Source organism: Zootoca vivipara, chromosome 13 (genome assembly GCF_963506605.1).
Source record: "Zootoca vivipara chromosome 13, rZooViv1.1, whole genome shotgun sequence".
Lineage (NCBI taxonomy): Eukaryota > Metazoa > Chordata > Lepidosauria > Squamata > Lacertidae > Zootoca > Zootoca vivipara.
Window position 1 is genome coordinate 43,888,734 of NC_083288.1, and position 19,854 is coordinate 43,908,587.

At 43.7% G+C, this 19,854-nt stretch overlaps 1 protein-coding gene across 1 annotated transcript; it reads left to right on the forward strand.

Moving 5' to 3' along the window:
• Positions 1-3,481: 3,481 nt before the first annotated feature.
• LOC118095579 (vomeronasal type-2 receptor 26-like) lies at positions 3,482-12,458 on the forward strand. Its single transcript, XM_035136825.1, has 6 exons — positions 3,482-3,657; positions 4,186-4,477; positions 7,253-7,528; positions 8,880-9,107; positions 9,361-9,487; positions 11,557-12,458. The coding sequence occupies exons 1-6, from the start codon at positions 3,482-3,484 to the stop codon at positions 12,456-12,458; spliced, it is 2,001 nt and encodes a 666-aa protein (XP_034992716.1).
• The last annotated feature ends 7,396 nt before the right edge of the window (positions 12,459-19,854 follow it).

Below are 19,854 nucleotides of genomic sequence, written 5' to 3' on the forward strand. Positions count from 1 at the left end.
AGATCTAGGCACTGTTTACTGGAATGGGTTCAGCCAACTGAAGAGGCTTATCCTCACATATGAAATAAGTCCATTAAGAAACAACTTGATGCTTATTACCAACTCAACCATACACACACTGTTTCTTTGAAGAAATGAATTGAAAGTGTCAAAGTTCTGTGCACTTTAATTCTGTTCAATTATGCAGCATTATTTGTGTGACTCATTTTGAAGCCCAAACATCTATGTATTCATTTATTGTATTCATCACTAGCTGTCCCTGCCATGCATTGCTGTGGGTTATCCCTGTGGCTGCCCCCACCCTGTGACGATCCATGACGCGTTGCTGTGGCTGACTCAGGTTCCTTGTTTCCCAGGAAAGGGGGAGGATGTGTGCATTCCCCCCTGGATGATGTGTTTTTTCCCCTCCCCCCTTGTTGTGTCTCATCCCTGTGATTCCTCCCATCCTGTTGAGACCCATAAGGTATCCCTCCCCCCTCCCTCCCCCCTGGACTGTGTTTTTTTTCCACCCCCCATCCCTGTTGTTGTGTCTTATCCCTGTGATTACTCCCATCCTGTAACAACCCATGAGGTATTTCGTCGTCCCCCTACCCCTACCCCTGGGTCATCCCTGTGACTCCCTCCACCCTGTCTCAACCCATGACCTATTCGGGCCCCTCCTCCCCCCACCCCCCACCCAGGGCTCCACTCGGGATATTCTGTAAAGTTGAGCCAAGGCCAAGTCTGTAGGCTGTAAAGTGGAGCTGAGGCCTAGTCTGTAAAGTAGAGCCAAGGCCTAGTCTGTAGGCTGTAAAGTGGAGCCGAGGCCTAGTCTTTAAAGTAGAGCCAAGGCCTAGTCTGTAGGCTGTAAAGTAGAGCTGAGACCTAATCTGTTGGCCTTGGCTTGGGCTAGTATGTAAATGCGAGCCGAGGCCTCCACCCTGTATCTCCATTCCTTGGCCCTGGCCTGTCTCTGTGGGTTTTTGCGGATGAGAGTTTGGGCTAGTTGCGTTGCTTGTTGTGTGAGCATTTGCGGGGTGGGTGGGTATTTTGGGGTTGCAGCCTGTGGCTGTGGGCTGTGGTGTCCTGTGGCTGTGGGTTTGGCCGTTTGCCTTTGTCTGGTAATGACCGTCTTGGTGGTTTCCGTCCTTGGGCTTTGGGGGTGGAATGGCCATTGTGGCTTTGGCGGGGGTCGTGGGGATGTCCGGGTAGGGCCTGGATCGTGGGGTGGGTGTGGCGGTGTCGGGGTCCGTCCTTGGGCTTTGGGTGTGGAATGGCCGTTGTGGAGGTTGTTGGACGGTGGTTGATGACGCAACAATTTGGCCCCGCCCTCGGAGATCTGCCTTTCTATTGGATGCTGCTGGAGTCTTCAGAGCTTTTGCTGGTGATGTCTAATTTGGGTGCCACTTTTTGTGTTTAATCACTATTTTAGGTATGAAATGTGTGGTTTTTTGGGGGGGGTTCCCTCCCTGATGGGCATGGAATGTTGTGTTCTGATTTGATGCAATTCGGTTCAGCGGTTACAGAGGAAGGGTGTTACATCTGCGCATGCAGTGTGAACATTTATAGATAGATAGATAGATAGATAGATAGATGATAGATAGATAGATAGATAGATAGATAGATAGATAGATAGATAGATAGATAGATGATAGATAGATATGTAGATAATTACCAACCTTTTTTGCACCTCCACAAACTAATGGGAGTGGAGCATTCTAAAGTGCTCCTAACTGGAATTCATATGGGTCTTCCACTAGAACAGTGATGGCCAAACTTGGTCCTCCAGCTATTTTGGGACTACAATTCCCATCATCCCTGACCACTGGTCTTGTTAGCTACAGATGATGAGAGCTGTAGTCCGAAAACAGCTGGAGGGCCAAGTTTGGCCATCACTGAACTAGAAACTCAATGCTCAAAAGCACACCTCAAACCAATCTGAAAACTCCCAGGACGAACTGGGACATCTAAACTCCTTGAATCTCATTTCTGGACTGATCTTGAGTTTGCAAAGGAGTCAGGAAATCACGGTTCTTGCCTTAGCAAGTGTGCCAGACACAAAGGGGTCTATTATATGATACATCCCTAGCAGATAAAAATCACATCAGAGATGAAACCTATTTCTCCAAACCACACATTCCCTTACACCAGAGGTAGCCCATCTGTTCCCCTCCAGTTGTTGGTGGACTACAACTCCCATCCGTTTATAACAGATTGTTATTATCAGAGGTGAAGAAAGCTGTAATGCAGCAAAATCCTGAGGGAACAACATTGTCTATCATTGGTTTACACCAGGGGTCAGCAAACTTTTTCCACTGTCCTTCAGACCTTGTGGGGGGCCGGACTATATTTTGGAAAAAAATATGAACGAATTCCTATGCCCCACAAATAACCCAGAGATGCATTTTAAATAAAAGGACAAATTCTACTCATGTAAAAGCACCAGGCAGGCCCCACAAATAACCCAGAGATGCATGTTAAATAGAAGGACACATTCTACTCATGTAAAAACACCAGGCAGGCCCCACAAATAACCCAGAGATGCATTTTAAATAAAAGGACACATTCTACTCATGTAAAAACATGCTGATTCCCGGACTGTCTGCGGGCCGGATTTAGAAGGCGATTGGGCTACATCTGGCCCCCGGGCCTTAGTTTGGGGAACCCTGATTTACACAGATGGGACCACCCTGTCATTCTTCTGAACTACATTTTTTTCCAGAGTGATAGAACGCTGGCAGAGATATCCTCATGCCTGCCACATTGCTTCATTCTTCATTTTTCAAAAGTGGAGAGACGGTATTCACTTGGCTCCATACATCTGGATATGGTTAGGACTCTCTCCCACATTTTCTGCAAGATCCAGTTAGTAGAGTGGATGGCAGTGTCTGATTAATGTTACATAGGAGAGAGTGTGTAAACAATGTATTATAGGAAGACGATTGATTCCTGCCCATAAATGGGTTATTGTACTTATCAATTTCTTGTCTTAGTCAGGAGGTTGGACTAGATGACCTTGGAGGTCTCTTCCTAATCAATAATTCTGTGATGTGACAGATGTGTTTACTTCGACAGTTCTCCTACTGAGCATGCACCATAGAGTCCAAAAACATTGCACAAGTAGTTATATCCCCTGTAATTATTAAAATTGTTATAATCAATCCACCTGGTAAAGCTCCACAAGGCAGAATGGGAAATAAAAAATCAAAATAGGCTCTGCTGTTTCAATCTTTCCCCCTCTTTCATTGTAAAGGACAGATTTCAAATCACTGTAGCTTATTTAGGATGCACAGATTTTTTTTGTGACAGTGTTGAAGTTAATGAGAAGGTGGGTACCTGTCCATTTACATACTGCATTACCAGAGTTGGCTGTCACCAAATCCTTCCTATTCAGGTCAGGCTGATGATAATAGCAACATTGTAGAGAGAGAAAGGAGAATATATGTGTAGAAGGATATTTGTGATCAATATGTTACTGCTTCTGCTTCTCCTGCTTCCCAACATGGTGCCCCAAGTGCATACTGTTCTTTGCAGCAGAACTAACCCTGTGGATATTCCACATGAATGGTATGAAGAAGGGGACCTTGTCATTGGTGGAATAGTGTCTCATATCTTTTACGTATTCCCCAAGCTTTCCTTCAAGGAACACCCTTCTCGGGTCTTTATTGACATCCCAGTGTAAGTAAATGGTACTTAACATTATTTTAGATGTTCTTCATATATTTATATCTTACAGAAAAGTACTTTGATTGCCTTTGGAAGGGGGGGTTATAACCTTTTTTAATTAAAAAAATAGGCAATGTGGATTCAGTAAAGTTGGAACAGGCAGCCCAGTGCATACCATTTGACTTGCCTAAATCTGAAAGATTTTCCCTCTAAATTGCCTTACAATCGTTACACCAGGCTTCTGAAGATGTCAAAGAAACAGATGGTATAAAAGATGGTATAAAAATATAGTAAATATGTGGTCATGCCTATTTTGGTGCTGTTGTTTTTTAATTGCAAACCACCCTCTGATCCTCAGATTAAGGACGGTATGGAAATTTTGATGATGGTGATGATGATGAGTAATATTAATAAGACTTCATTCATGACGAAACTTTCTGGCTGTGTCCTTTCATTATAGACAGGCAGGTGAATCTTTCAGGTCTAGATTTCATTCACTGTTTAATTCCCTCTTGAAACAGTAACTCACTTTATTTGCAGGGTGATGACAAAGTTCTACCAGCATATACTGGCCTTGGTGTTTGCTGTTGATGAGATCAACGAGAACCCCAAAATCTTGCCCAATGCCACTCTTGGATTCCACATCTATGATAGCTACTTTGACTCAAGGATGACCTCCCGAACCACTTTGGATCTGCTCTTTAAATCACATCACTTTGTCCCCAACTACATATGTGGCAATCAGAAAAATGTAGTAGGAGTCATTGGGGGACTTAGCTCTGACACCTCCTCATCCATGGCAGATGTCTTAGGTCTTCACAAGATTCCACAGGTAGAATATGGTGGGAGGGGGGAGAGATTTCACGCAAAAAAAATAAGCTCTTCCCTTCTTCTTCCTCTACTAATCTGCTGGTTCATGAATATGGACTGGTGAAATGAAAGGAGTAAAGGAGACTGCAATATATGCATATATTGGGGAGATATAACATGGGCATCCAGCAATGTGTATGGGTGTCCAACAATCTTTCAAAGAATGCGTGTTTATTGACCCCATCGGGCCTATTTCACCAATGCTATTGAAACTGAGAAAGGTGTCAAGGAAGGCTGCATACTGGCCCCACTCTTATTTAATTTCTGTATCATCTCCATGGAGGGCCATCTCCAAAACATAAACTTCCACTCCCCAAAATTAGCTGGAAGACACATCTCTGTCCTGCTCAAATGCAGATGATTCGGCAATACTTTCAAGAACACCTATTGGCCTCAAAAGAACTCTGAGAGCATTAATACAGAAACTACAATCATGGCATTTGCCAAAGGCCTAGGAGCCACTCCTGGAGCATAGGTGGCCACAAGATTGAGCAGGTCTCCTGCTTCAAATACCTGGGGGTAGTCTTCCATTCTGCTGGCAGTAGGAAAGCCCATGGGGACTATGCTGCTGATATTGCTCAGAGAAGCTCATCAGCAGTTCTTAAATATTTTAAAACAAGAGTTGGTCCTTGCTATATCAGCAGTACTCAAATTATTTGAACCCAAGCCAATAGCACAACTTCTCTATGGTGCCCAGTTTGGTCTCTTTTCCAATTTTGCACCACTAGAACTTGTGCAATCCAAATTTCTAAGGGCGGTCCCTCAAGTCCCAAAATGTGTCTTTAATGCTACTCTGAGACTAGAGACACGCTTCACAAAAGTGGAGGCTAGAGTGTGGGTGACCATACTGAATGATTGGCTTAAACTATCTTTATTTCCCCATGGCCTTCCCCCGCTAACTATGAACGATGATTTTCAGAGGGTTAAATAACTCAAGACATATTGAGTAGAGAGAGGGGAGAAATGTGTCCCTGTTAATTCTCCTCAACCTCTCAGTGGTTTCCAATACCCTCAAGCAAAGTATCCTTCTGGAACAGCTGTCCTAATGGTGGGTGGACCGCATTTCTTTGAGGTGGTTCCAGTCCTATTTTGGGTGGTCATTTCCAGAGGCTTGTGGAACCTTCACTTAGGGTTCCTTCAGGGTTTGACTTTATACCCCAAGCTGTTTAACATCTACATGAAACCACTGAGTGGGGTCACCCAGAGTTTAATAATCGAATACAGACTACTTAAAAGTGAGAGAAACATAGAAATGGCAAAGAATTAGAAAGAAGTCAAAGAATATAAAGAAGGGACCCAATCTGGTGCAGAGGAATGGAAGGAATGTGAAAAGTAGAAAAGTGTAAATATGAAAGTAAAATCTTTCTAGACATTGCATGTACAGATTACTTAAAATGCGGTTTGTGCTCCTGTTTCTTTTTTCTTTTTCTTTTTTATTCTGTTTTTTGTAATCTTTCTCTTTTCTCTTCTTTTTGGGTTTATTATTGATATTTGATTGTATTTTACTGTTCAATTAATAAAGTATATGTACAAAAAAGGCATAGGCACTGTTCGTCGGTTCCCTAGACCAGATGAATGGGAGGCGGCCTGGTCTTGCTGGGATTACATTCTCTCTGAAGGAGCAGCTAGACTGCTTGTGGGTCTCCTGGATCCTTAGCTGTTGCTTGAGGCTCAGCTGGCTCAGATCTTAACGCTTGTTTCAAACAGAAAGGGGAGAATCCTCCCATCTCTCAACTATGAGCTTCTCTTTCTTCTCCCAGTCTATCATTCCTGCCTTTCACACAGAGTCCTTCATCACCTTCATGTGTGTAAATCCCAATAAATAGCCCAGCGTAGAAGATACCAGGGGGCCCAGCGTAGAAGACACCTAAGGCCCATGTGCCACAAGCGGCCCATGAGGGTCATTTAACCAGCCCAAGAGACGCCCCAGAACCGAGCCGTCTGTTTAGGGAGTCCTCACGTGCTGCGCTAAATCGGCACAGCGCGGAAAGGGGATTCCCTCAGCGGTGCCAAAAATCGCATCTGTGCAGACACAGACACCGGAAATCATGTCTGCGCAGGCACCAGAAATCACATGCGCGCAATCCAGCCCACAGAGGGATCTCCACTGGAGTGAACCGACCCAGGCAAGGAAAACATTGCCGACCCCTGCTATGAGACCAATTGCAGTCGTTAACAGTCCACAGGTTTACCACACCTATCAGTCAATCACCCATTCCCACCACCCTTCTGAGTAGTACCCCTCTCCACCCTCTAACTATATATAAGGGTCTGGTGACTTCTGTTTCAGTGTATCTGAAGAAGTGTGCATGCACATGAAAGCTCATACCAATGACAAAATTAGTTGGTCTCTAAGGTGCTACTGGAATGATTCCCCCCCCCCTGCTATAAGGGTTATAGAACAAAAGAGCAGGATCAGTGGTTTCTCTTGCTCCAGCTCCACATTGGAGTTTTGTTGAATCATCCGCTTAGTGCAGAAAGCAGTAACAACCAGCTATAATAAATGCAGCAAATACTTGGAGACAATCAATGTGTACAAATGTGATGACTCAATAATATTAAGAATGAATAGCTGCAGAATTTATTAAGCACACTTATTTGTGTGAATTTTTCCATGTAAGGAAAATGGCATCCCTAAAATGAGTACATTTGTGTATATAGGATTTATATTCAGATAAATGGGTGTGTTGTGAGTTCTTGTTTCCACATGAACAGTTTGGCTTTTTCTTTTTTTCAGATTTCATATGGTTCATTTCAACGAGCCATGAATGATCAAATCAGATTCTCTTCCTTTTACCGCATGGTCCCCAATGAAGCACTTCAGTATCAAGGAATTATCCAGTTACTTCTGCATTTCAGATGGAAATGGGTTGGGTTCATCACTACAGATAATGAAGCTGGAGAACGTTTCTTACAGACTATTGAGCCAATGCTTTTCAAGAATCAGATGTGTTCAGCATTCACAGAAACGATTGATTACCATCTGCATTTCACTGGTAGCTTACATGATGCGGTAGATGATGTAGTGTGTGGATCAAAGCTATTCAAACAAGTTTTCATAACGAGCAAAGCCACTGCTGTTGTTATATATGGAGAAAGTCAAACTATTGCATGGCTGTTAAGGATTGAAAAGACAATGAAGATAACTCTGCTAATATATCATCAATATATTAAGTTACCTGAGGGAAAAGTATGGATTACAACAGCTCAATTTGATTTCATATTAGATACGTTTCAAAAAGATTTTAACTATAACTTACAAATGTTCCATGGTGCTATCTCCTTTGCTATCCACTCCAAGGAGACTCACAGCTTCCAAGACTTTCTTCAGCATGTAAACCCGTATTGGGAAGATGGAAATGGTTTTATCAAAGATTTTTGGGAACAAGCATTTGGTTGTTCAGTTTCAAACTCCAATGCATCAAAATATGGCACATGTACTGGAGAGGAGAAGCTGGAGAGCCTTCCTGCACCATTTTTTGAAATGAGCATGACCGGCCACAGCTACAGTATCTATAATGCGGTCTATGCTTTGGCACATGCCTTACAGATCATGTATTCAGCTGGAGCCAACCACAAAAGAATAAAAGGTGGAGACAGACTCACTCATCAAAATTTGGAGCCTTGGCAGGTAGAGTTTCCTGCTATAAAGTGTACAGTTTACAAAGTGTTCAATGTTGTGCATGGCATTGATTGTATTATGTGCATTGTCAATGCACTGTAAGTAAAGAAATAAAAGATTACACCTCAATAACTGAAAATAAACCTCAAGTAATGTTGTGGTATCCAAGTTGGGTATTAGAAAATGAATAAAAATAATTTAAATTCCATATGCTTTCATAAGCAAGAATCTAACAGCAACTCCTTGAAGAACTAATAGCTCTCAAATAACAGCTGCTATTTATACAGTGAGAACTAGGGGTCGACCTAAATATCAAGTGGCATTTAAATAAACAATTGTGATATGCTAAGGGCAGTGGGCAGTAACATAATCTGAACCAGGTTTTGGTTGGGGATACGGATTTTGTTAAGAAACTTGTGACTTAAATGTGCCTGTCTGTTTTTCCTCTTACCTACTGTAAACAGCACAAGTTGGCCAAGTCAAGTGCACGTCAAACTGTCTGAAATGACCTTTGCGGCTTTCTGTAGTTTATCAAAACCAGATGCAGTATCCATGGAAATTTCTGCTTTCCACGGTAGCTCCAGCACACAGAGACAGGCTATTTGAATACAGGCTGGGGTGGTTGGGAAGGGAGGGTCATGCTACGTGAACTTGCAAAATGTTACTCCATTCAGGACCAGGGAGTTCCACAAACCTGTCCATCCCCTGCCATTATAGAACTTCTGACTCTATTTCCACCTAGCTCCACTCATTCCTGCAAAGGATCTCATTCAACAACAATGCTGGGGATGAAATCGCATTAAATGAACATAGAGAGTTAGCAGCTGGCTTCGATATTACAAACTTAGTCACTTTCCGAAATGGATCATATGTCAGGGTCAAAGTGGGGAGGCTGGATCCTCAGGCCCCTCCTGGCAAAGAGCTCACCATTAATGCGGACAGAATCAAATGGCATAGTGGCTTCATTCAGGTGAGAAAATAACTGCACTGGCTCTCAAATGGCAACATTCATAGTTATCCAATAAGATGGGGTGTAAGTGGGGGAAGGAAGCAGTTCTTCACTTAATACATAACTAAATTTGTAATTGACTGGAAGAGAAAAGAACGTTTTCTTCCAAATGACATTTTGCCTGTGTAAATATGAATATATTTCACATTATTTACTGATAGATCACCTTATGTTAGATTTATTTGCCCCAAACATTTCCTATATCTTTGGATAGGAACCGCCGCTTTCAATATGTAATGCCAACTGCCGTCCTGGTTATGGGAAGAGAAAGAAGGAGGGGGAGAAGTTTTGCTGTTATGATTGTGATCCATGTCCTCGTGGGATGTTTTCAAATGAGAAGGGTGAGAGATGCCATATTGCTATATACAGTACAAGCTATTTTATTAAATTCTGAGCAAATCGGCAAGGGGGTTTACTCTGTATAGTCTCAATTAATACTGTTTATTAACAATAGTAGAATAATCTCCCTTCTGTCTCTGCAAAAGCAGCCACTATGAAGAAATTATCTTAACCTTCAAGAGAGTATACCATGAAGATGTGACCTTAATCTGTAAAGTAAAGATTTTCCATTGCTGTATCTACATACATTGATATTCTAAACATTATTGCATATTATATTAAACATAATAATGTTTAATGCAGTTTCTCATTGAGGGTGGTTCACTTCTTTGTTGCCACATTTTAATAACACATTTTAACAATATACACCCTGAGTATAGATCCACCCCTCTGTTTTGATACAACAAGACATAAAATTTGTACATGCATTCTGTCTTGGAAGACACTGAACTTTCAGGGAAGGGGTGGACTTTTCCCTAAGAACAAGGATCTTTGGGGACAGGGTAATTCAGCAGATTACCAACTACAAACCAAACCTTGGTGCCATCAATGGTGACCCTTCGCTGGCGGAGGAGCTTAATCTCTTCTTTGCTTGCTTTGAGAGGGAGCCACCAGAGACGGCAGTACTACAGCTACCAGCCCAGAGTAGCCCCTCATTTACTGTAGAAGAGCATGAGGTGAGGCAGGTACTGAGGTCGGTGAATCTGAGGAAGGCTGATGGCCCTGATGGCATCACTGGACGGGGTGTTGAGGGACTGTGCGGAACAGCTGACGAGGGTCTTCACAAAGATCTTCAACAACTCCTTACACCAGTCTATTATCCCACCCTGCCTGAAGTCGTCAACTATTGTTCCTCTGCCAAAAAAAATTCCACAATTAGTAGTTTGAATGACTATAGACCAGTTACACTTACTCTGATTATTATGAAGTGTTTTGAGAAACTGGTACGCAGTTACATCATTTCCTGTCTTCCATCGACATTTGACAACTACCAAGGCAAATAGATCCACGGAGGATGCTATCACTACCACTCTCCATGCCGCTCTGTCCCATCTGGAGCATCCGGGGAGTTATGCGAGGCTGCTGTTTGTGGATTTTACCTCTGCTTTTAACACTATCCTCCCCCTTAGACTGATGTCCAAACTAGAGGCGCTTGGACTTTCTAACTCCATTTGTCTCTGGGTTTTGAATTTTTTTGTCAGATCGCTCCCAGAGGGTTAGAGTAGGGTCATATATATCCACAGCCCTTAGCCTTAACACCAGCTCCCCACAGAGTTGTGTGTTGGGTCTGCCTATCAGGACGAGGTGGAGCGGCTCTATGTTTGGTGTGGAGATAATAATCTGGTCCTTAATACTGCCAAGACCAAGGAACTGGTGGTGGACTACAGGAACAAAAAGGCGGACATTCAGCCCCTGTATATTGGCCGGTACTGGTGCAGAGGATGGCTGTATTTAAGTTCTTGGGTGTTACCATTGAGCAGGGTATGACCTGGAGTGCAAATATCGCTGCTCTGGTAAAGAAGGCCCAGCAGAGAATATATTTCCTCAAACTTTAAAAAAGAACAAGCTGAGTGAGAGAATGCTGGTGTCTTTCTACCGAGGCTCCATAGAGAGCATTCTCACATATTGTATCCGTGCTTGGTTTTCCAGCTGCACAGTCATGGACAGGAAAGTGCTCCAGAAGGAGCACAGCCCAAAAGATTATCGGTCATCCTCTCCCAACTCTGGAAGAACTATACAATTCCCATTGCCTTAAAAAAGCAAATAATATTTTACAAGATTCATCTCATCCTGGATATAGTCTTTTTGCACCGTTGCCTTCGGGCAAGAGATACAGAACAATTAAATCAAGAACGAATAGATTAAAAAACAGTTTCTATCCAAGAGCTATAACCATCTTAAAAGCTGCAACTAAATAATATGATCTTGGGGAGTTGTGATGGGTGTGTATGTATGTGTGTGTGTGGCTGTAATTGTGTTTTGTTTTGTTTTGTTTTGTTTTGTTTTAATGGGATGGCATTCAATTTCATTGTACTATATACAATGACAATAAAGTATCTATCTATTCCAGGGTTGGAAACCTGTGCCAGATGTCCTGCAGATCAATATCCAAATGAGAAGCAGAATCAGTGTATTCCAAAGAAAACAAATGTCCTAGACTTTGGTGAAACTTTGGCCATGGTTTCAACTTTCTCTGCGCTTTTATTCTCTCTGATCACAGCTATGGTACTTGGCATTTTCATTAAGCACCGGAACACTGCCATCGTCAAAGCCAATAACAGAAGCCTCACTTACATTCTCCTCATTTCCCTCCTCTTGTGTTTCCTTTGCTCTTTGATGTTCATTGGAATGCCTAATAAGGCAACCTGCCCACTCCGACAAACGGCTTTTGGCATTGTCTTCTCTGTGGCCCTCTCCAGCATCTTGGCCAAGACTATTTCAGTGATTTTGGCATTCATGGCTACCAAGCCAGGATCCAGGATCAGGAGATGGGTAGGCAAAAAACTGGCTTATTCCATTGTCCTTTCCTGCTCTATAATTCAAGTAGGAATCTGTGCCCTCTGGCTGGCAACCTCTCCCCCATTCCCAGATGTGGACATGCACTCAATGAGTGAAGAAATTATATTCTTATGTAATGAAGGGTCAGTTTTCATGTTCTATTTTGTTTTAGGCTACATGGGCTTCTTGGCCATTATCAGCTTCACAGTGGCCTTCTTAGCCAGGAAGTTGCCGGACAGCTTCAATGAAGCCAAGTTCATCACCTTCAGCATGCTGGTCTTTTGCAGTGTTTGGTTCTCCTTTATTCCCACATACTTGAGCACCAGAGGAAAATACATGGTGGCTGTGGAGATCTTCTCCATCCTGGCTTCCAGTGCTGGCCTGTTGGGTTGCATCTTTTCCCCTAAATGCTACATTATTGTGGTGATGCCTGAGCTGAATAACAGAGAGCAGCTGATACGGAGAAAGATGTAAATAACAGTACAGTATAGTTTGTCATTTCTATATTTAGACTCTGTACACTTGTTGACATGATAATCTAACTGTGGTTTTCCAAGAAAGGTAGTTACCTGAAAAGATCAAAATAACAGAAGAGGTTGTCTTATCATTTATGTTCTTGGTATCCAACATAGTTACATATGAGGTGGAAATGAACTGGGACTATCTGTATGAATTAAATCATGGATGAAATCCAACATATCCAACAATATGAATTTCTACAGCTTCACTTACTCTACTTCTCCCGCGTCCACTTTCCCAATCGGTTCTGAAACTCCTGAGCAGATGTGGGGATGCTTAAGAATCTGCGGAGAGGGGAAAGGGGAAGGGGAACACTGGAAGCTGCCTTATACTGATTGAGAGCATTGCTCAATCTATCAGGACAATGCACTATATTGAGTAAAGAATCCATCCAAATTATGCTAATTTGGAAGGATTTGGGCATCAGTCATATTGAGTTGGAGTAGCCATGACTTTCTCTGGTTTGGGTTGTTAGGCACAGAATGATCAAGGGCTGTTGGGGACAGATATCACGCAAGAAGTGGAGGCAGGCAGCACGCTGGAAAACCTGTTTGTAGTTTGAGACCTATCTGATCATCAACTATGTCTTCCATGGAGAGTGTAAACGCCTCATGCCTCCTGATTCTCCTCCTCCCCAGACCAAAGGATTGATGAGCCTTCCAATCTGCTGGTTGATCACTACTATCTTTAATGAAAATAAGATTATTCTTAGCTACAGCCCAGTAGTACACTTCTTTCGTGGTGGATAAAAATCCACAAGAGGGTTGTCATATTTCAAGAAGTAAATATCTGGACACAAAGGCTGTTGAGCTTTCAAGCTTTTTTAGAAATTCACCCAAATAAAGCATTACTCATCATCATCAAACTTTATTACGGTCGCAGACCAGCATATGAGAAAAACATGCAAATAAAATAAGGCACATAGGGCTTAGAGAGGAAAGGGATAAAAGCTAATAGTAAAAAGTGATTATGGCTCACATAAACATAAAAGGAGATAGAAACAATAGACAAGCAGTTAAAAGTGACTATAAGGGAGGGAGCATGAAGCAGCACAGGTGTTAATCAAACACACACTTCCTGGTTCTGATGGCAAAAACCTGGACATTTTGCAGATTTTCCATAATTCCCTCCAAGACGCTAATTTCACTGGATGCTTATTTTGCAGGGAAATTCCTGACGTAGGGAAACCCTATTGGCAGCTATAGTTTGGACTAATGGGAACCTGACCAGAACTCTACTATGCTTCAGAATGGCCAAAGGGTTGAGAAATAAGTGGTATAGAAATAGAACCTTGAGACAGAGTAGGTTGTCTGATTTATGGAACAGATCTAGGCACTGTTTACTGGAATCGATTTAGCCAACTGAAGAGGCTTATCCTCACATAACAACAACAACAACAACAACAACAACAACAACAACAACAACAACAACATTTATTGCATTAGCCGTATGGTCATAGCACAAGTACAAACAGACAGGCAACTGTCACACAGCAATAAAACTACTACAAATACAATTAGAACATTAAATATAAAATCCAGGTAAATGCAACTGGTTAGGTAAAGGTGAAAGCAATGCGTGTTGGCTAAAAATATAATAGAAATTTACATAGGACTAGGGCCTGGCTGGTTGGTCAGGACAGCGGCCCTGAGTTTAAGGGCCTGTAAAATATAGCTAGCTACGTCACGTGAAACCAAGGGGTTGGCGTCCACCAGTAAAAACTTCATGTGATCGATGTCCCGTAAGATGGTCGTCAGGGTTGAAAGGAGAAGCCTGGATCTTACAGGGTTGTATAACGAACAGTAAAAGAAAAAGTGTATATATCATTCCCTCTATCATTCCCTCATTGCATGGGCAGAGTCGGAGGTTCAGTGGTATGTTGGAAAAAAACGCTGTTTAAGAATGCTGTAGGTATGGTGTGGAATCGGGCTAGTGTGGAAGCCCTTCTTAGCTTGGGGTTTGCTAAATCACACAAATAGTGGGCCAGAGATCTAACTGCCTTCACGTGGGGAAGCCACGTGGAGACTTAAGCTGCCTTAGATTGTGCTAGGTCGAAAGCTTCATCCCTAGCTAAGATCCAGCTATGGATTTTGTTGTTATCCCATGAAGTCAGGGCAGCAAAGTCTGGAAGGGAATAACAAACACAAATGGATTACATGGCCTTAGACCAGCTGCTGCTACCAGTGAGGGCTGTGAAGGCTTGTTTGGCTAGTGGGGAGTTTTGAATATCTGCGAGGGATTTATAGTAGATAACTATCCTGGCATGGGCCCTTGCTACTATAGATGGTAGTCCCAATTCCAGTCTCAATTAGGCGGCCATGGTCCCATTAGGGAGGCCCAAGATCTTTCTTACCAGGAGATTCTGCAGCGTCTCCAGTCGCTGGAGTACATTCATGTTCCAACCCCATATTTCCACCCCGTACAACAGCATTGGAGGTATTTTACTAATATAGATCTTTCTGATCGGCGCTACCAGTTGGCCACCGATTCTGAATAAAAATTTCACTAAGGCACCGACGACCCGGCGAGCAGTCAAAATAGTCATGTTTAAGTGGGCTGTCCAAGATAATCTATGGTGGAAAGTGATGCCCAAGTATTTAAAAACTGAACATTGGTCGATGGTGTGGCCCTCGAGGATCCACGAAGGATTTGGTTTTGTCTTGCCAAAAGGAATTATTTTTGTTTTGGAAAAATTGATCGTTAGGAATTTTTCTTCACAGAATTTCATGAGTTCTCTCATCAAGTTGTTAAGTCCCCCCTTTGTTAGCGAGAGGACTGCCATGTCTTCGGCGTACAGTAGGATAGGAATTTTTGCTTGTTGCAGGGACGGGGCTGGTTGGTTAAGAGCTTTAATGGCTATTATTATATCATTTATGTAAAAATTAAAGAGGAAGGGAGCCAGAAGGCAGCCTTGCTTGACGCCTTTGGCAATGGGAAAAGGACAGGAAAGAGTTCCCTGGGGACCAAATTTCACTCTAGCAGATATATCCGAGCGGATTTCCATTAATAGCCTTAGCAGACTTTTGTCAATGTTGGTTTCACTGAGTTTCTGCCAGAGTCTAGATCTATTGATGGAGTCGAAGGCAGAGGACAGATCGACAAAGCCTACTGTCACAGTGGTCGGATGGGACTACTTCAGAGTAACGACTCTCCACCGCTCTGCATTTTATCTTTTTATTGGTGCTGCGTATTTACAGTGCTAAAGGTAGAGCTATTTACAGAGACACATCTTTTCAGCTTTCATCAGAACCTCCGAATGGCTTTTGGCGCGTCTTGCGCCAGCATAACAACTTGGGGAGCCATCCTCTTCCCCCGATGCTTTCTGCGAAGTTCCGGAGTTGGGGGGATGGGTCTGCCCCCCCCTCTTTCCTCCTTCCTGTCCCACCTGGGACGCTGGCTCTTCTACCCTGCCAGAGCCTTGGACCCCACTTCCTGTTTCCCCACTGGAGCAGGAGCTTTCCCTGCTCTCAGTCGTGCTCTGGGCTGGGCTGGAACTCAGGAGGGGAGGGGCTTCGCGATACCCCTTGCCCCTCACACCTACATATATCTTGGAGTGGAACTTGGTTTGATATTTGTCAATTATAGATTGGAGGACTAGGCAGTGGCCAGAGGCCTTTCCGAAAACCCGCTTGTTCTGGGTGGAATAGACTAATTTCATCAGCCCAGTTGGTCAGCTTCTCAAAGAGAAGTCTAGTATAGATCTTATAGGGTCTGTAGTTGGTAGGGTCTTGGGGATCTCCTTTTTAATGGATTGGGTTGATTATAGAGTTGATTGCAGTAAAAATGGGGGCCAATGTGGTTGCCCACCAATGTTGATTAGCTAGAAAAACCTCGAGGGACAACATGTCTTCGCCTGGGAATTTACCACCCTTTAACAGGCCAATCAGCTGGCTGCATTTCTCTGGGGAGACCGGGTCCCACAAAGGAAGGGTGGTGTTGCTGTCTGCTGGAAGGATTGTGGGAGTGTTGGGAAGGGGATCCGAATAAAGGTTGGAGAAATGTTTATACCAAGTATCTGCTGTGATGTTGTTGCCGAGGGAGGCAGAGGTGGTTGAGCTCTTATTTATAATTTGCCAGAATTTCTTGTCATCTCGGCTTTTGGTAGCATCATCCAATTCGGTCCAGCGTGCTTTTGTGAAGATTGATTTCTTATATCTGAGGAGCTGTTTGTAATGTGATCGCAGCTGGGCTATCTTCTCGATGGTGCTTTTGGTGGTGCCCGATTTCAAAGCAGCCAGGAGATGTCGTAGATCGCTTCTGCATTGCCTGCATTCTTGATCAAACCAGGAAGGGGTTCGAGGGATTGGGGTCATTCCAGGGGGGTTAGTGAGTATCGGTAGGAGGGATGCCACAATTTGGTGGTATAAAGAAAAGGAGAGGTGGGTCTCGTTTGATCTTTCAAGATGGGCTTTCAAGGCCAATGATGCAGGAGAGTTTAGGTGGACTTTAAGTTCATGTTCCAGAGAGGGGTCCCATTTCTTACGTTTTGGTGCAAGCGACTGTGTCGCCCAGTGGGCGGGTAAGCTAGGGCATGTCATTCGGAGTATGATTGCAGTAGGGAGGTGGTCGCTGTCCACCCTATTGAAGATGTTAAGACTAAGCACTTGGGGGAACAATGTGTAGGTAATCCAAATATAATCAATTACGCTTGCACCTCTGGGACCTATGAAGGTGAAAAAGCCCTCGGACTGATCTTTATAGGTGCCGTGTGCACTGTATAGGCCATGATTGATGGCAAGTTCTAAGAGTGCGATACCGTCCTTGGATATGACCTTGTCATAGGATTTCCATGGAATATACGCCATTATCGTCTGGTAGGCATTGCGAGTTAGCTATGAATGACTTTATATCTGGCCCAATTCTTGCATTAAAATCTCCCATAAGAAGGATTGCAGAGTTGGGGAATTCTAACGCTGCCTTATGTAAGATGGAACTTAGGTCTGACCATAAATGGGTTGATCCGGGTGGAGAGGCGGTGAGGGAGTTGTAGAGGTTTATACATATGGAGTCTCCTAGAGGTTGGCTGGTGATATGTAAAATTTGAATGGAGTAGGATTCGGACCAGGGAAGGGATGAAACAGAGAACCGGCAAGCCTGGGAGATAAATGTAACCAGCCCACCGCTGGGGCGTCCATTCTGATGGATTTTTGATGCCAGGGTCACAAAGGCATCATAACCAGGTAGAGAAGGGCGGGTGTTATAATCCAAACACCAGGTTTCCTGTAGGCCAATGATGTGAAATTTTGTAAGAAAGTCCAAGAATTCCCTATCATCCTGTTTGGGGCCCCAGCCCGCCACGTTCCATGACATGATATTCAGGCAGTCAGGGGATATCTTGGCGGAGGTCGGTAGTCATTTTTCCTTAATGCCGGGGAGTGTCAAGTCTTGGGCTTCTTCGGGCAGCGGGGGGTTTCTTTGTGGCGGGCACGTCGGAGATGCAATAAGCTTATTGATATGGCCTGTAGGGTCTTCAATAAGAAGAAATGATTTAGGACTTGGAATTGTATCTTCCTTGGCATAGGTCTGTTGGCTGAACCGTGAAATTGTGAATGAGGGAGTTACCAGAGGAGGGTGTGTTAAGATTGGCAGGGGTAAATGGTCTTCTGATTGGGCATCGCCAAGGGAAGATTCTAGGTCTGGCATTGAGGTAAAAGAGCCCAGGAGGCTTGCAGGTGGGTTCCTGTTCTTAGTCGGCCTCTTGGATGTAGGAGTCTGGTTCCCCATAGGGGAGAGTGTGGCAGAAGAGTCTGAGTCCAATAGTGGTGGCAGGGCTGAGCTGCGATCCTTTGAGGGTGTAGAAGCATTTTCCTAGTGGGGTACCATATCCATCGTTGGTGGGGACCTGGATTTTATGTTAGGCTCGTGGTGGGTATGCTCAACCAGGTATCCGTTTGAGTATTGCAAATAATTGCTGTGGGAGACTTTCAGGAGGAGACCCTTTTGGGACAGGAGAAGTTGTTTGACGAAGTCCAGTCTGTCAATGATTTCTTGCTGCTTTGCTGAGGGGAGGTTGCCGTAGGAGGCAATTAGAGCTCTTTCCTCGGGAATTTCCAGAACACTGGACTCTGGGTGCACCTGAGTAACTGGCTTACTGACCGAACCCAAAGGGTGCTCATCAATGGCTCCTCCTCATCCTGGAGAGTAGTGACTAGTGGGGTGCCACAGGGTTCTGTCTTGGGCCCAGTCTTATTCAACATCTTTATCAATGACTTGGATGATGGGCTTGAGGGCATCCTGAGCAAGTTTGCAGACGACACCAAATTGGGAGCGGTGGCTAACACCCCAGAGGACAGGATCACACTTCAAAATGACCTTAACAGATTAGACAACTGGGCCAAAGCAAACAAGATGTATTTTAACAAGGAGAAATGTAAGGTACTACACTTGGACAGAAAAAATGAAAGGCACAAATACAGGATGGGTGACACCTGGCTTGAGAGCAGTACATGTGAAAAGGATCTAGGAGTCTTGGTAGACCACAAACTTGACATGAGTCAGCAGTGTGATGCAGCAGCTAAAAAAGCCAATGCAATTCTGGGCTGCATCAATAGGAGTATAGCATCTAGATCAAGGGAAGTAATAGTACCACTGTATTCTGCTCTGGTCAGACCTCACCTGGAGTACTGTGTCCAGTTCTGGGCACCACAGTTCAAGAGGGATACTGACAAACTGGAACGTGTCCAGAGGAGGGCAACCAAAATAGTCAAAGGCCTGGAAACGATGCCTTATGAGGAACGGCTTAGGGAGCTGGGTATGTTTAGCCTGGAGAAGAGAAGGTTAAGGGGTGATATGATAGCCATGTTCAAATATATGAAAGGATGTCATATGGAGGAGGGAGACAGATTGTTTTCTGCTGCTCCAGAGAAGTGGACATGGAGCAATGGATTCAAACTACAAGAAAGAAGATTCCACCTAAACATTAGGAAGAACTTCCTGACAGTAAGAGCTGTTCAGCAGTGGAATTTGTTACCAAGGAGTGTGGTGGAGTCTCCTTCTTTGGAGGTCTTTAAGCAGAGGCTTGACAGGCATATGTCAAGATGACCTTAGAGATACCTTCCTATCCCTTGATTCTGTGATGTGACAGATATGTTTAGTTTGGCAGTTCTCCTAATGATGATGCACCGTAGAGTCCAAAAACATTGCACAAATGGTTATCTCCCCTGTAATTATTAAAATTATTATAATCAATCCACCTGGCAAAACTTCAAAAGGCAGAATGTGAAATAAAAAATCAAAACAGGCTCTGCTATTTCAATCTTTCCCCCTTTTTCATTGTAAAGGACATATTTCAGATCACTGTAGCTTATTTAGGATTCACTGATTTTTTGTGACAGTGTTGAAGTTAATGAGA

Coding starts and splice junctions, on each gene's coding strand:
- LOC118095579 (XM_035136825.1), top strand. CDS start 3,482: ATGGTGCCCCAAGTGCATACTGTTCTTTGCAGCAGAACTAACCCTGTG. Junction 7,529..8,879: donor CTGGTAGCTTACATGATGCG/GTAGATGATGTA, acceptor ATTTCCACCTAG/CTCCACTCATTCCTGCAAAG. Junction 9,108..9,360: donor GGCATAGTGGCTTCATTCAG/GTGAGAAAATAA, acceptor ATCTTTGGATAG/GAACCGCCGCTTTCAATATG.